The sequence below is a fragment of the Chionomys nivalis genome, chromosome 8 (genome assembly GCF_950005125.1).
Source record: "Chionomys nivalis chromosome 8, mChiNiv1.1, whole genome shotgun sequence".
Lineage (NCBI taxonomy): Eukaryota > Metazoa > Chordata > Mammalia > Rodentia > Cricetidae > Chionomys > Chionomys nivalis.
In genome coordinates, this window is record NC_080093.1 from 94814433 (window position 1) to 94829430 (window position 14998).

Genomic DNA, 14998 nt, shown 5'->3' on the forward strand with positions numbered 1-14998 from the left:
GACACTAAAAATAAAATAAAAACTTGAGTTGTCTTTTCTTGTTTGTAAGAGTTCTTTATATACCTTGGATGTAAGCATTTGTGTGTGTGCGTGCAGGCGTGTGTGCATTACCCATATATATATAAATATTTATATTTTATTTTATATAAATATTTAATATATATATTTATATATATAAAATATTTCCTCTCTGATTGTGGTTTGCCTTTTTACTTTCTTTTAAAAACTATTTATTTATTTTACATGTATGAATGTTTTTTCTGAATGTATTTATGTGTATCATATATGTGTCTGATGCTCTCAGAGGTCAGAAGAAGGGCTTGGACCTGCCTAGAACTGAAGTTATGGACGATTGTGAGCCACCATTTGGGTGCTGGGACTCAAACCTGGATCTTCTGCAAGACCAAGTGCTCTTAATCCCCAATTATCTATTCAGTTTTGTTTGGGGGTGGGGAGTGTTGTTTTGTTTTCTGAGACAGGATCTCACTATCTAGCTCTGGCTGGCCTGGAACTTGCTATGTACACCAAGATGGTCTAGAACTCACAGAGATCCTTGAGAGCTGGGATTAAAGGTATGTACCACCACACCCAAGTGGTTTTTGTTTATTTTTGCTTTCTTAAGACTGTCTTGTAATGGAAATCAATCATCAATCACTACATGTAACCTGGCTCTCACAATGTTCTCAAAGAAACTGAGCACAAAAAGCATGTATACATAATGCCATTCTTTTGTTGTTTTATTTTTGTTTTGTTGTGCTGGAGATTGAGTCCAGAATTATATGTATGGCGGGAAAAGATTCTAGTACTAATCACACTCCTAGCACTATATTTGTATGTATATTGTGGGTGGGATGGAAGATATACATATGAGTACAGAGGCCAGAAGAGGGTGTTGGGTCCCTTGGAGCTGGAGTCACAGGCACTTGTGAGCTAACTAACACGGGTGCCGAATCCTCTTTAAGAGAACAATCCTCTTAACTGTTAACTCCAGTCCCACTGATATTTTTATAAAATTCAAAATCATCCAAAACTAATCTAGTTTAGAGATTATGACAACAGTTATTCTTGGAATAAAATTTGACAAGATCAAAAGTGAGCTTTCTGAGCGGTGCTTACATGGGCATCTCCATACGTAACAACTTAGCGGTTCGATACTTAGGATTTGTTCACCTGATGAAAATACCTCAGTGAGAAAGGGGAGGTATAAAAGAATCACTTTTATCTCCTATTATCTGCCATTCTTTGAAAATAATGGTAAACATTTTTTATTTTATTGATATTTATTGAGCTCTACATTTTTCTCTGCTCCCCTCTCTGCCTCTCCCCTCCCCCCTCCAAGGTCTCCATGCTCCCAATTTACTCAGGAGATCTTGTCTTTTTCTACTTTCTACTTCCCATGTAGATTAGATCTACGTAAGTCTCTCTTAGTGTCTTCATTGTTGTCTAGGTTCTCTGGGATTGTGGTTTGTAGGCTGGCTTTCTTTGCTTTATGTTTAAAAACCACCTATGAGTGAGTACATGTGATAATTGTTTTTCTGGGTCTGGGTTACCTCACTCAAAATAATGTTTTCTAGCTCCATCCATTTTCCTGCAAAATTCAAGCTGCCATTATTTTTTCTGCTGTGTAGTACTCCATTGTGTAAATATACCACATTTTTCTTATCCATTCTTTTATCGAGGGGCATTTAGCTTGTTTCCAGGTTCTGGCCATGACAAACAAAGCTGCTATGAAAATAACTGAGCACATGTCCTTGTGGCACGATTGAGCATCTTTTGGATATATACCCAAAAGTGGTATTACTGGGTCTTGAGGAAGGTTGTTTCCTAATTTTCTGAGAAATCGCCACACTGACATCCAAAGGGGTTGTACCAGCTTGCATTCCCACCAGCAATGCAGAAGTGTTTCCTTTTCCCCACAACCTCTCCAGCATAAGCTGTCATCAGTGTTTTTGATCTTGGCCATTCTTATAGGTGTAAGATGGAATCTTGGTAAACATTTTTTATAGCTTTCCCACTACCCTTATTGGTAAGTCTGGAAGAAAGATTTGAACAATATTTAGAAAGCTTCACACATGAAGCTTCCCAGTCAGACTCTGGCCCCTGCCCTAATACACTCCTTGAGGCATCTGGTACACTCTCTTACCTGCTCCAGCTCTTCCTCAGCATATTTCTGGCGGCTCCTCTCATTCTCAGTGCCCTCCCTCAGCTCCTTCAGTCGCTGAGCTTCCTGCTTAGCAAGGTTGATCTCATCGCGCAGCTTCTTCTCCAGATGAACCTTCTCTACCTCCACCGTGCGGTGCTCCTCCTGAGCCTTGTGCAGTCTAGGAGTTGAAGGGGGGCAATATAGAGAGCTAGAGGAGACCAGGTAAGGAGGAAGGAAGTGCCAGCTAGCATGCCATGAATTATGATGATAAGGAAGAAAACGAGAGCCACAGGCTCTCAGCATAAAGTTTCTCTGCTGGCTATGTAGATCTGAGCTAATCATGGCCAACAGAAACCACAGTCATTAGCCTTAATTCTTAAGTTGGCCATTTTCTGTTGCTAGTAAACAAGAGCACGAAGCCAGGCTCACAAACACGGGATGCCTCCCCTAACGGAACCCACACTGAAATGATAACAACCTCTAGTTTGCAAGGCAGGACACATTTGAGTGCCACATCAGTCTGGGACAGACAGAGTATGAAGAAGGGAAATAAATGGCTAGAATTCAAACCTTTGTGATCAAAGTCTACAATTATTCTCCCATTTCAAGATGTATGGAAGGTTCAATAAATGTAGAAAGCACCTAACAATAGATAAAGTGAGGCGATACCTGATGTTTCAGATTCAGGTGAGGTAGTGGAAGGAGAGAAGAATTAGCTGGACCTCTCTTAGACTCTCAAATGTCTGTTCCAAGCAGCATGCACTGTGCTTGCACACAGCCACACAGAGAATGATGTGGGGTTCCCCTCTGTATGTGATGAATATGTTTTATTACCCTTGGTTACTAAAGAAGTTGTTTAGGCCAATGGCTTAGTAAAGCCTGGTAGGAAATCTGAACCGAGATATAGAGTTGCCGAAGGAGAAAAATGCTAGCTGTTGGCCAGATTCTTTAATAACCAATGGTAATAAAACATATTCATAGCACACAGAGAGGAATCCCACATCATTAGACACACACACTGAAATGCATGTCCAAGCAAGGGACTGGACTGAGCAGGTCTTAAAAGATTATCTGCTGCTTTTGGTCCTATGGTTTCTTCATAGTTCTAAGATTTTAAGGAAATCTGTAACAATAAAACTCTATCTAGCCAAGTGGTGGCAGCACATACTTTTAATCCTAGCACTCGGGAGACAGATTGATCTCTGTGAGTTTGTGTGTAAATCAACCTGGTTTACAGAGCAAATTACAGGACAGCCAGGGCTACACGAAGAAACCCTGTCTGGGGTGGGGGGGAAGTGGGGGAAACATTGCCTATTCCAAAGTTTACAAGCAGTAGACTAATGATTGTCTACAGTGTGATTCTACAATAAAGGGATGAATGTGTGGTGTTGAGTGAGGCAAAAGAATGAGTGATTGACTGTGCCTGAAAGGAGTCAAGTAGATATGTCTGGAGTAGATATGTGCTGGCTAGTTTTATCCCAACTTGACATAGCTAGAGTTATCTGAAAGGAGGGAAACTCAATTGAGAAAATGCTTCCAAAATATCCAGCTGTAAAGCATTTTCTTTATTAGTGGTTTATGGTGAAGAGCCCAGTGCACTGTAGGTGCTGGGCTGGTTGTCCTGGATTCTACTAAGAAAGCAGGCTGAGCAAGCCATTATGAGCAAGCTAGTAAGCAGCACCCCTCTACTGGGGCAAGGTGGGGGGGTTCCTGCCCTGCCTTAGCTCCTGTTTTTTGATGATGAACAGTGATGTAGAAGTATAAGCTACACGTGCCTGAGGTCCCAGCATCCTTACCCCCCCAAGTTGCTTTTGCTCATGGTGTTTCATCACAGCAATAGTAACCCCAACTAAGACAAGACCCAAGAGAAAGAGTTTACTAATTGCTCTCAAAATGAAAAGAACTGTGCTACTGTCTGGTCTTTTTAACTTAGCAGGAAGCACCAAGTTATCTGGGAACTAGGATTGAGGATAGTAAAGAAGAGAAGAGACTTAGAAATTGAGGTCCTTGGTTTGATCCAAAGGGGGGCGGGGTAGTAAGAAAGGAGAGGGCAGGAAAGGTGAGAGAAGAGAATGGAAGGGAGAAGTAAAAGGGAAAGGAAAGGGAAGAAGGAAGAGGTCAGCGAGGGAGCTCAGTAAGTAAAGGTGTTGGCTGCCGAGCCCAACAACTGAGTTTTATCCCATGGTAGAATGAGAGAACAGACTCTAGTGAGTTATTCTCTGACTTCCAGACCCACACCATGATATACTGCCCCCCCACACACAAATAAATAAGTAAACGTAAGAAAAATATTTTAAAAGAAAAGGGCTGGGCATGGTGGTTCACACCTTTAATTCCAGCATTCTGGAGGTAGAGGTGAGTGGATCTCTGTGAGTTCCAGACCAGCCAGGGCTATATAATGAGACACGGTCAAGAAAGAAATGAAAGAAAGAAAGAAAGAAAGAGAGAGAGAGAGAGAGAGAGAGAGAGAGAGAGAAAGAAAGAAAGAAAGATTGATTTAGAATTGAGATACAGGAAAGTAAAAGAAAAGGTCAGATGTGTTGTGGTACATGCTTGGAGTCACATAAGAGGTAGAGGCAGGAGGATCAATACATGTTCAAGACCAACCTGGTCTTCATAGCAAGTTCCAGACTACCCAGGGTTACACAGTGAGATTACCATCACTACCACCACCAAAAGTAGTAACAAGAAAGAAAATACAGACTATAGAATAAAAAGTTCCCCCAACAGAGGGACATTGTCTACTTAGTTAAAATGAAAATATCCATGCATGTTGAAGAACATCTACAAACCCAACACTTAGAAGGTGGAGGCAGGAAAATAAGGAGTTCAAGGTCAGCCTCGGCTATAAGAGATCATGTCAACAAAGAAAATAGAAGATTAAAAGACAGATATAGAATTCAATCTTTTAAAAACAGCAGGTCCATACTAGTCTGTGCTGCAGCCCTGAAAAGAACAAACAGTAACCTACAAGCAGCTCTGCAACAAGAGCACTTTGCTGCCTACTTTGTCCCCGGGAAGGAGCTGACCCTCCCTAGGATGGACACCAGATGGCGATACTGCATAGCTTAAAAAGAAAATAAGAGGTGCCATTTCCTTTCCTGGCTGGTATCTACCATCCCGTGACCCCAACTGCAAAAAACTGTATCACTAGGGATTCAACACTTCACCAAAAGGCTCTAAAACAGCCTCTTCTGAAAAGCCAACCATTAAAGTAAAAGACCCGCTTATATCTCCATTGTCTACGAGACAGAGATCAATAAATATCATTGGGTGCAGAAATGAGAAAATAAATGTAAATCAAACAGTGTCCTACTCCAAGGCAACTATCAATTGGCATTATAAGGAAGAAAAGTAGTCACCTGTGTGACATTTCACCTGTTTCTTCATACCAAAAGGAAATAAAATTCCTGCCTGCCTCCAAGAACTGTTTGGAAAGCAGTAAACTCCTAATTAGAATGTATATGTAGTGTTATACGTATTCGCACCAAAGCTTCGTGATGGCAGTATTTCTACAGACAGGAGGGACAAGGTGGCATGTGGGCTCTGTATTCTGTCAGAGAAGGGCATGTGTGTATATGCACAAGTCTAGAGGAGGATGTGTGTCTCCTGCTTGGTGCTACAGTGGTCACTGTGCTCAGGAGGCTTTAGAGAACAGGGAGGGCTCAAAGCTTAAGTTTTATCCCCAGACTTGGAATGTCTCTTGCTTAGATTCTTTTGTCTTTGGAATGAAAACAGTACATATTTTTCAGACAAATGAAGTATGGGAATTGTTCAGACAGCAATAGTTAGCCTCTAGTTGGCAAGGATCCAAGGACAAGGGGCCCAGCAGATCAGTTCCAAGTACCCACAGAGTGGCTCACAATTGACTGTAACTCCAGTTCCGGGGAATCTGATGCCTTCTTCTGGTGTCTCAGTTACCAGGCACACACGATGCACACACAGACATGCAGGCAAAAGATTCATACATATAAAATAAAAACAAACCTTAAAAAAAAAAAAAGACCTTGGCCAGGCAGTGGTGACGCACGCCTTTAATCCTAGCACTCGGGAGGCAGAGGCAGGTGGATCTTTGTGAGTTCGAGACCAGCCTGGTTTACAAGAGGTAGTTCCAGGATAAGCTCTAAAGCTACACAGAGAAACCCAGTCTTGAAAAACCAAATTAAAATAAATGGGGCTGGAGAGTTGGCTCAGAGGTTAAGAGCACTGACTGCTCTTTCAGAGGTCCTGAGTTCAATTCCCAGCAACCACATGGTGGCTCACAGCCATCTATAATGAGATCTGGTGCCCTCTTCTGGCATGCAAGCATACATGGAAGGAATGTTGTATATATAATAAATAAATAAATTTAAAATAAAATAAAATAAATATGTGGCTCAGGGCCAGGTGTGGTATATGCCTTTAGAGTTAGCATTTGGGAGGCCGAGGCAAGCAGATGTCTGAGTTCCAGGTCATAAAGGCCTATATAGTGAGAGCCAAACCAGCCAATGATATATTTTAAAAATAATAATAAATTAATTAACTAATTAAAGACCCACCCCCAAATCAAAAAAGAAACCTTGCTCATAAGAAAGCCTTTCCTCATCTATTCAAAGAAGACAGTGTCTGCTACTTAAAAGTAGCTCTTTAAATGTCTCAGGCCGAGGCAGGACCACCATGGATCCCAGGCCAGGCTTGGCTACACAGTGAGATCCTGTCATTAAAAAAAAACCCAAACAAATCACAACAAAAAACCTAAAGAAGCCAGGTTGGTGGTGCACACTCATAATCCCAACTCTTGGAAACCTGAGGCAGGAGGACTGCTATGAGTTCAAGGGCAGCCTAGACCTCGACTACTTAGTAATAGTATGTCTCAAAACACACTTACATATCAAGTGCATGCACATGTACACACAATCACACACACGCATATGTACACACACACAAATGGGGAAGGGGACACACTCCAGGCTTCTTTCTTTTGGGGGACACAAGGACATTCGCTGGCCCCCACCCAGATGCTGGGACCTCAGGCACATGTTCAGCCCCATCCTTTGGATTAAGGACAAAGAGTTCTGGAGAGGAATACACACTGTCCCAGAAGTCAGTACTTAAGGTATGTAGAGTATATGAAAAAGAATTATGGGAACACGATGAAGGCTACTTTATTTCTTATTTCTTCTTTTTTTTTTAATTTTCAAGACAGGGTTTCTCTGTAGTTTTTGGTGCCAGCTCTTGTAGACCAGGCTGTCCTTGAACTCACAGAGATCCACCTACCTCTGCCCCCCCCACCCCAGTGCTGGGATTAAAGGTGTGCGCCACCACCGCCCAGCTATTTTTTTCTTTATGAGATGTGGTTGACCTCAAACTTGCTATATAGCGAAAGATGACCTTGAACTTCCAATCCTCCTGCCTCCAAGCCCAGTTAAAAATGTTCTTACATGTGTCTATGCATACACCCAACATGAGAGCATGTGGAGATCAGAGAATGACCCTGACTTCTGGGAATTAATTCTCTCCTTCCACCCTGTGGCTTCTAGTGTTGAACGCACATGTCAAGATTGGCAGCAAGCAGGGGCTGGAGAGATGGCTCAGTGGTTAAGAGCATTGCCTGCTCTTCCAAAGGTCCTGAGTTCAATTCCCAGCCACCACATGGTGGCTCACAACCATCTGTAAAGAGGTCTGGCGCCCTCTTCTGGCCTTCAGGCATACACACAGACAGAATATTGTAAAATAAATAAATAAATAAATAAATAAATAAATATTAAAAAAAAAAAAAAGAGATTGGCAGCAAGCACCTTAACCTGCTCCACTGCCTTGCCAGGCCCTACGTCCAGTTTATGTGGTGTCTGGCCCATGCTAAGCATGTGCTCTATCAACTGAGCTATATTCTCAGCCATTTCTGTTTTCTTTTTGAAACAGCCCTGTCTCAGACTTGCTAAAAGTCTATGATAACCTTGTGTTCTTGATCCTTCTACCCCCACCTCCAAAATGTTAGGATTATAGACATGACCAGCTTGTTTTATGAGGTTTCTTTGGGAGCCATGAGAAACTGTTAATGTATCTATTTGCATGAGGAAAGAAGCAAAATGTAGGACCAGAAACAGAATGACCCATAACAAGCCCCCTATCAGGGAATTCTCGACCTCTGGCAGCAATGCATTTCTCCCTTTCAAGCTCAGACAAAAAAAAAAAAAAAAAAATGTTTGTTTTGTTTTTAAACAAAATAATATACAAGCTCCTCTCAAGAGGAGCAATGAAATCCAGGGCAACTGAACTGGTTGACAGGAAGGTAGCATCTCAGAACCACTCTAGAGAATGGGATAGTCTTTACATTCATGTCAGCAGGGTGCCAGGAGCTAAATGGTTCACAAAACAGGAGACTCCAAGAGCTGGCAGCACCAGGGCTAGGTAAAGAAGGAAGGCCTTACCGCTCTTGAAGGTCATGCAGACTCTGCTCGGCTCGGTGTAACCCTTCCAGATCCTTCATCATCTTCTTCATGTGCTCCTTAGAGTAACGGTTCTGAATATAGGCAAACCAGCAGCCACCCACGCCGATAACGATAGACACCACCAGCATGAAGTCTTTGAGGTGATTATGTCGAGTCACTGCCAGATAAGGGAGGCCGTGGTGAGTCCGGGCACACAAAACACTACTCACCTGCATCCCTCCTCAATGACTCCTCTTGTGAAAGGCAGGCAGACCTTTCAACTCCGAAAGAATTGATTCTCTTAGGCACATACTCCACATACTATCAAAATAAAGACTACTTATCTCTCCACCAGTGAAGGCCTAGTTTAGATAGGATAACAAGCCTGAGGATAATTTTGAAGGCTTACTAACTCATCCTTCCCTAGGATGCAGTGAGGAGAACAGTGCCTCCTCAGTACATCTCAACCATCTTTGGGAAGGGATAGGCCTATGCAAGCATGGGGACTCTATGGAATTAAAGACAAATTAACATAGCCTATTACCATGCAAGAAAGGGGAATTACGAGATCCATGAGGGCATCCATAGATGTTTAATACAGGCTCTCTGAGAGAAAACTGAAGAGCCTTTACCGCAGTGGTCCCTTTGAGTCACATATTGGATATCCTGCCTATCAGATATTACTATTTATAACAGTAGCAAAATCACAGTTATGAAGTAGCAATGAAGTAATTCTATGTTGGGGTCCCCACAGCATTAGGAGGCTGAAAGCCACTCCTCTAATGGTTACTCTCCAGCCTCTATTAATCCTGTACTTTCAATCATACTCAAATTTTCATTATTTTGTCCTCAGATCCACTAAGATATTTATTCAGCACAGGAGTTACTTTTCTTTCTGGAATATACTTGCTTCCTCCACAGTCTTTACTAAGCGCCGTGGATAGTCTTTGTCTCCCCTGAATGTTAAGAACTTCTGTTCTCGGTTTGTTGGGATTCCTCAATGCCAGTATCACCATATACACACTTCGGTACTAGGGCTTAAACCTAGGGCCTCAGGAATACTAGGCAAGTACTCCATCCTCGAGTTATTCCATCAGCACTTTTTACTTTTTTGAGGCAGAATCTCATTAACTTGTTCAGTCTGAAGTAAACCTGCGGTCCTCCTTGTTCAATTGGAACCTCCAGGTGTCCCCTGCATGATCCTGAAAGCCCTATTCCTGCCCCCCTCTCTAAACCCCATCCTCTCAGAGAATAGTCAACTAAAAAAAAGTGCTAAAATGCCCAGTTACAAATTCCTGGCAACTATTGAAACTCCCCAATCCCCATCTAGTGGTCCAGCTTTTGACCATACTTGGGCACAAACCCAGCTTGTGGTGGACATGTCATCACCCCTCGCCTACAGACTATATAATCTCCCTGCTTTAGTTTGGGTGAGTGGCTTCTCCAGCCTCAACCTCTGGGACTGGAGAAGCCACCCAGAAGTGGCTTTGCTCAAATAAACCTTTTGTTATACTTTTTCAATTCGGCTTATCTGGCTTACTGCATTGGCAGAGAAACCTATTATTCTGATACAGAAAACCCATTACTCCCAAATAGCTGGGATTACAGATCTGCACCAACAAGCCAAACTCCTTGTGCATTCTACTCTTTTAAATACATATATGTATTTGTTATGTTGATTTAAAATGGGTAAGGTGGAGGGTGCACGTCATGACACACATGAGGTCTGAGAGCTCAGTCTCTCCTACCATGGAACTTGAATTAGCGGGCTTAGTAGCAAGCACATTTATCTCCTGAGACATGTCCATCAGCCTTACTCTTACATTTTTTAAAGTATGTAGTATGTATGTATGTATGTATGTATGTATGTATGTATGTGTATATGCAGGTGCCCACAGAGGTGAGAGGTACTGAATCCCCTGGAGTCAGAGTTACAGGCAGTTGTGAGGTACCTGACATGTACACTGGGAATCAAACTCATGTCCTCTTCAAGAGCAGTAAGTATTCTTAACCACTAAACCATCTCTCCAGTTCCCATTCCTCCTTTATGGTTCTTGTTTTATTTTGTTTTGTTTTGTTTTTGGCTTTTCAAGACATGGTTTCTTTGTATAGCCCTGGCTGTTCTGGAACTTGCTCTGTAGACCAAACTGGCCTCACAGAGATCCCTCCCAAGTGCTGGGATTAAAGGTATGTGCCATCATTGGCTAGCCCCTTAGCAAATATCTAAAAATGTCTTGCTCACATGAGACTATTAGATAAGCATTTTTCCATTTAGTGCTTCTAACCCATACAGACTGTGTCTATCTATTTCACTCGATCTTTACCTTGTCCAGATTGATTTGGAATCATAATCTATTCTTTTGATCAATTTCATGTTCTGGAACTCATCAATGCAGCCCAGACTAGTCTCAAACTTACAGCAATCCTTTTGCCTCAACCTTAAGAGTGCTGGGAATTACAGGTATGACCAGAGGTTCTCTAGGGTATATGTGACCTCTGCTTACCAAGTGCTGAGATTAAAGATATATGCCACCATGCACGGCTATTCTTTATTCTTTTGATATTTTGAAAAAGTACAATATGTCCTTTCTTCCTTTTGCTGCTTAGGTTTTAAGAAAGAGGGAGGCTGGAGAGATGGCTCAGAATTTAAAAGCACTGGTTGCTTTCACAGAGGACTGGGGTTCAGTTTCCAGTACTCACATTGGAGAACTCACAACCACCAATAACTAACTCCAGTTCCAGGGGATACACTGCCTTTCTTCTGGCCTCTGTGCAAACCTACGATCATGTGGTGTACATACATGCATTCAGGCCTGCAGCGAGCCCACACATATTTTACAGTAAATGTACAGCTGACAGCTCTATTGGACTACCCACGGGAAGTGTATATGCACACCCCACATGGAATAACCCATTTTTACAGAGTTACAGGGACACTTGTCCTTTGAATAACTCACTGTCAGTTCTGTAAAAAAATCTTGTGAAATCATGGCATTTCTCCCTTTTGTAGTATCCCAGCAGTGTATAAGTCAGACTTTTCCTGTAAGGGAAACCAGATACCTCCCCCCATACCATGAAGCCATGATGTGAAAAGGATTCACTCAGTCAAACCTTTGTTCCCATAGCCAAAATTCACGTAAAACTAATCTCCCACAACTATCTTTAATGACCAGATTCATCAACCAGGAAGGAGCCCATACGTCTGCTCTAACAACAGACTCAGGAAGGTGTGATCTACTGGTCTGCTCTGACTTCACAAGCTACTAATATTCCGTATTTACCCTTTACCTTGGTTTCAGTTAACATAAGATCATAGCCCAGGAAATTAACTGTTTTTATCTTTAACCTTAGAGATACAGAAAAAAGACTTGAGTTGCTAAGTCAGCCTCAAGAAAAACAATTTCCACTTGGATATTGGCAGGGACCCTGTTGGAATCAAAAGCAAAACCTCCATAGAGACCCCCTTTTACTCAGTCAGCAAGACAGTAATGCAAATCAAGCCTTCAGATTACCATGGCTACCAATGCCATAAGCGAAAATGCCCAGAGACTGCAACAGCGCTGCTGCATTCTTCTGCAAGTAATCATAAACTTCTAGTTAGACTCAAGAAATATAGTTAGTGCACAAAAACTTCCTCTTAGAATTCTGTAATGATTTAAAAGGTCCCATTCTTAGTTGATCCTCCCAATATGTGCCTGGGACCTTCTCAGCCACACCCCCTCTGAGATGTAAGCATCTCCTGACTCTGTGAAATGCATGTTTGATACTACTGTTACCACTTATGGGATTGCTACCTTGTCTGTATGCCCATATAAACCGAAAGTCTTGAAGAGAACATCCCTCCTTCTTTAGTCTTCCCCCAAGGAATAAAGAAACTTGTAGGAAAAGAGTGCCTGAGTCAGTCAGTTTGTTCTTCCCCTCAGATCCCATTCCCAAGCCAGTCTTCACTTACTGTAGAAGTCCTATTCTGAACCCTGGGGGACTGCTGAGGCTGGGAGCTCCCGATACAGACAGACAGACAGACAGACAGACAGACAGACAGACAGACATATAAAATAATTTTTCTCTAAGTAGCATCTTGAGGTAGAATTCATATTATACAAATGAACTGTTTTAAAATGAACAATTCAGCCGGGCGATGGTGGCGCACGCCTTTAATCCCAGCACTCGGGAGGCAGAGGCAGGCGGATCTCTGTGAGTTCGAGACCAGCCTGGTCTACAGAGCTAGTTCCAGGACAGGCTCCAAAGCCACAGAGAAACCCTGTCTCGAAAAACCAAAAAAAAAAAATAATAATAAAAAAAAAATAAAAAAAATAAAAAAAAATAAAATGAACAATTCAGGGGCAAGCAGTATATTCTCAATATATGTTAACACCAATTCTACCTAGTTCCAAAGCAAATCTAATCCTCCAAAGTAAAACTTACTGCTCATAAATAAATAAGAGAGGGCAGGGTGTGGTGTAATACATCTTTAATCCCAGTACTCAAGAGGAAGAGACAGATGGATCTCTATGAGTTCAAGGCAAGCCTGATAAACACAGCAATATCTGGGATAGTCATGGCTACAAGGGAAATGGAGGAGAGACGAGGCGGTGGCGGCAGCAGGAGCAGGAGCAGGAAGTGGAGGAAGATCTGGGGATGTATGTAGCTCAATGCAAGAACACTTGCCTAGCATATGAAAAAAATCTGGGTTCCATTCCCAGTGCCAAAATCACCATTATTTCTCAATTATCATTATTATTGTTTCTCAGCTGGACGGCCTAAACAACAGAATGATTTCAAGGCCAGCCTAGGAAATAGACTGAGACTCTATTTCAAAACAAAATTATGAAATGTGGTGTGGATATAGCTTAGTAAGGTGCCTACCTACGTGCACAAGGCCCTAGTTTGACCCCCAGTGCTGAGAAGGAAAGAAAAGCTGCAATCCTCTTAAGAGTCTGAGGTAGGAGACAGCTGTCAAGATTCCAAGACCAGGGGCTGGAGAGATGGCTCAGTGGTTAAGAGCACCGCCTGCTCTTCCAAAGGTCCTGAGTTCAATTCCCGGCAACCACATGGTGGCTCACAACCATCTGTAATGAGGTCTGGTGCCCTCTTCTGGCCTGCAGGCATACACACAGACAGAATATTGTATACATAATAAATAAATATTTAAAAAAAAAAAAAAAAAAAAAAAAAAAAGATTCCAAGACCAGCCTAAGTTAAAGATTTCTTGTGTGGGAGTGGGTGGAGGGGTTGGTGTCCTTGGCTTAAGTCTGTAATTCCAGCACTGGGAAGACTGAGGAGGGAGGATTATCATGAGCTCTAGGCCAGCCTAGACTTCAGAGTAAGACCCTATATCAAAAAAAAAAAAAAAAAAAAAGCCCTCTTTTTTTTCTTCTCATTCCTTCCTCTTTCCAGTTCCTGCCTACCACCAATATGAATTTGATTCTAGGATGTGTCTACGAATTTACTTATTCTGGGTGTTTTATATAATGAAAACAAAAATGTAACCTTCTGTAACTAATTTCTTTTATTTAGCATAATGGTTTTATTTTGTTTTGTTTTGGTGTGGTTTCATTTTGTTTTGGTTTGATTTTTCTAGACAGAGTTTCTCTGCGTAATAGTCCTGGCTGTCCTGGAACTCGCTCTGTAGACCAGGCTGGCCTGACACTCACAGAGATCCACCTGCCTCTGCCTTCCAAGCGCCGGGATTAAAGGCATGCACCACCACTACCAGGCCATAATGTTTTTTTTTAAAGGGTATTTATATTGTAGTGTGTATCAGCACTTCTTTCTCATGGTTGCAAACAATCACACTGAATGTATAGAAAACAACGTGTTTATTCACATTATTTCCTCATTTGGCCTTAGACTTATGCTGTTATGAACATGTGTATACATGTACTTGTTTGAGTACCTGTTTCAATTTTTCTGTTATATACTTATGTATGTAATTGCTGGGTTGTGGTAACTCTTATGTCTAATTTTTAAGCAACCACCAGACTGTTTTTTCATAGTAACTGCATCACTTTACATTATCATCAACAAAGTTGAAGAGTTGCAACTTTTCCTATCTTATTTTCCATTTTTTAGAAACTATTATTAGGGGCTGGAAAGACGGCTCAGCAGTTAAAAGCACTTGCTATGCAATCAAGAGGGCCAGAGTTTGGATCATAGCACCCACATAACAAGCTAGGTATTCCACAAATGCCAGTAACCACAGCTCTGAAAGATCCAAGACCCTCTTCTGGCATCTGCACATGCACACCAGTTAACACATGTAAACACATACACACAAGATAACTAAATACATAAGCCAGTAAAAAAAAAAAATTAAAGTCTGAAAAGAAACCAAAAAGTCCAAACTTTCTTTTCTTTTACATCCAGGTTCTCAATGTGTAGCATGGCTGGCCTGGAACCTGCTAAGTAGACCACACTGGCCTGAAACTCACAGAGATCCACCTGC

General features: G+C 41.9%; 1 protein-coding gene across 4 annotated transcripts in view; it reads right to left on the reverse strand.

Moving 5' to 3' along the window:
* Positions 1-14998, reverse strand: part of Stim1 (stromal interaction molecule 1) — a 182109-nt gene that overhangs the window by 16963 nt on the left and 150148 nt on the right. For all 4 annotated transcript variants that reach the window (XM_057777569.1, XM_057777568.1, XM_057777571.1 and 1 more), the window contains exons 6-7: positions 8554-8731; positions 2144-2321 (exon numbers count right to left, since the gene is read on the reverse strand). In XM_057777569.1, coding sequence (XP_057633552.1) covers positions 2144-2321; positions 8554-8731 — 356 coding nt within the window. The remainder of the gene's footprint in view (positions 1-2143; positions 2322-8553; positions 8732-14998) is intronic.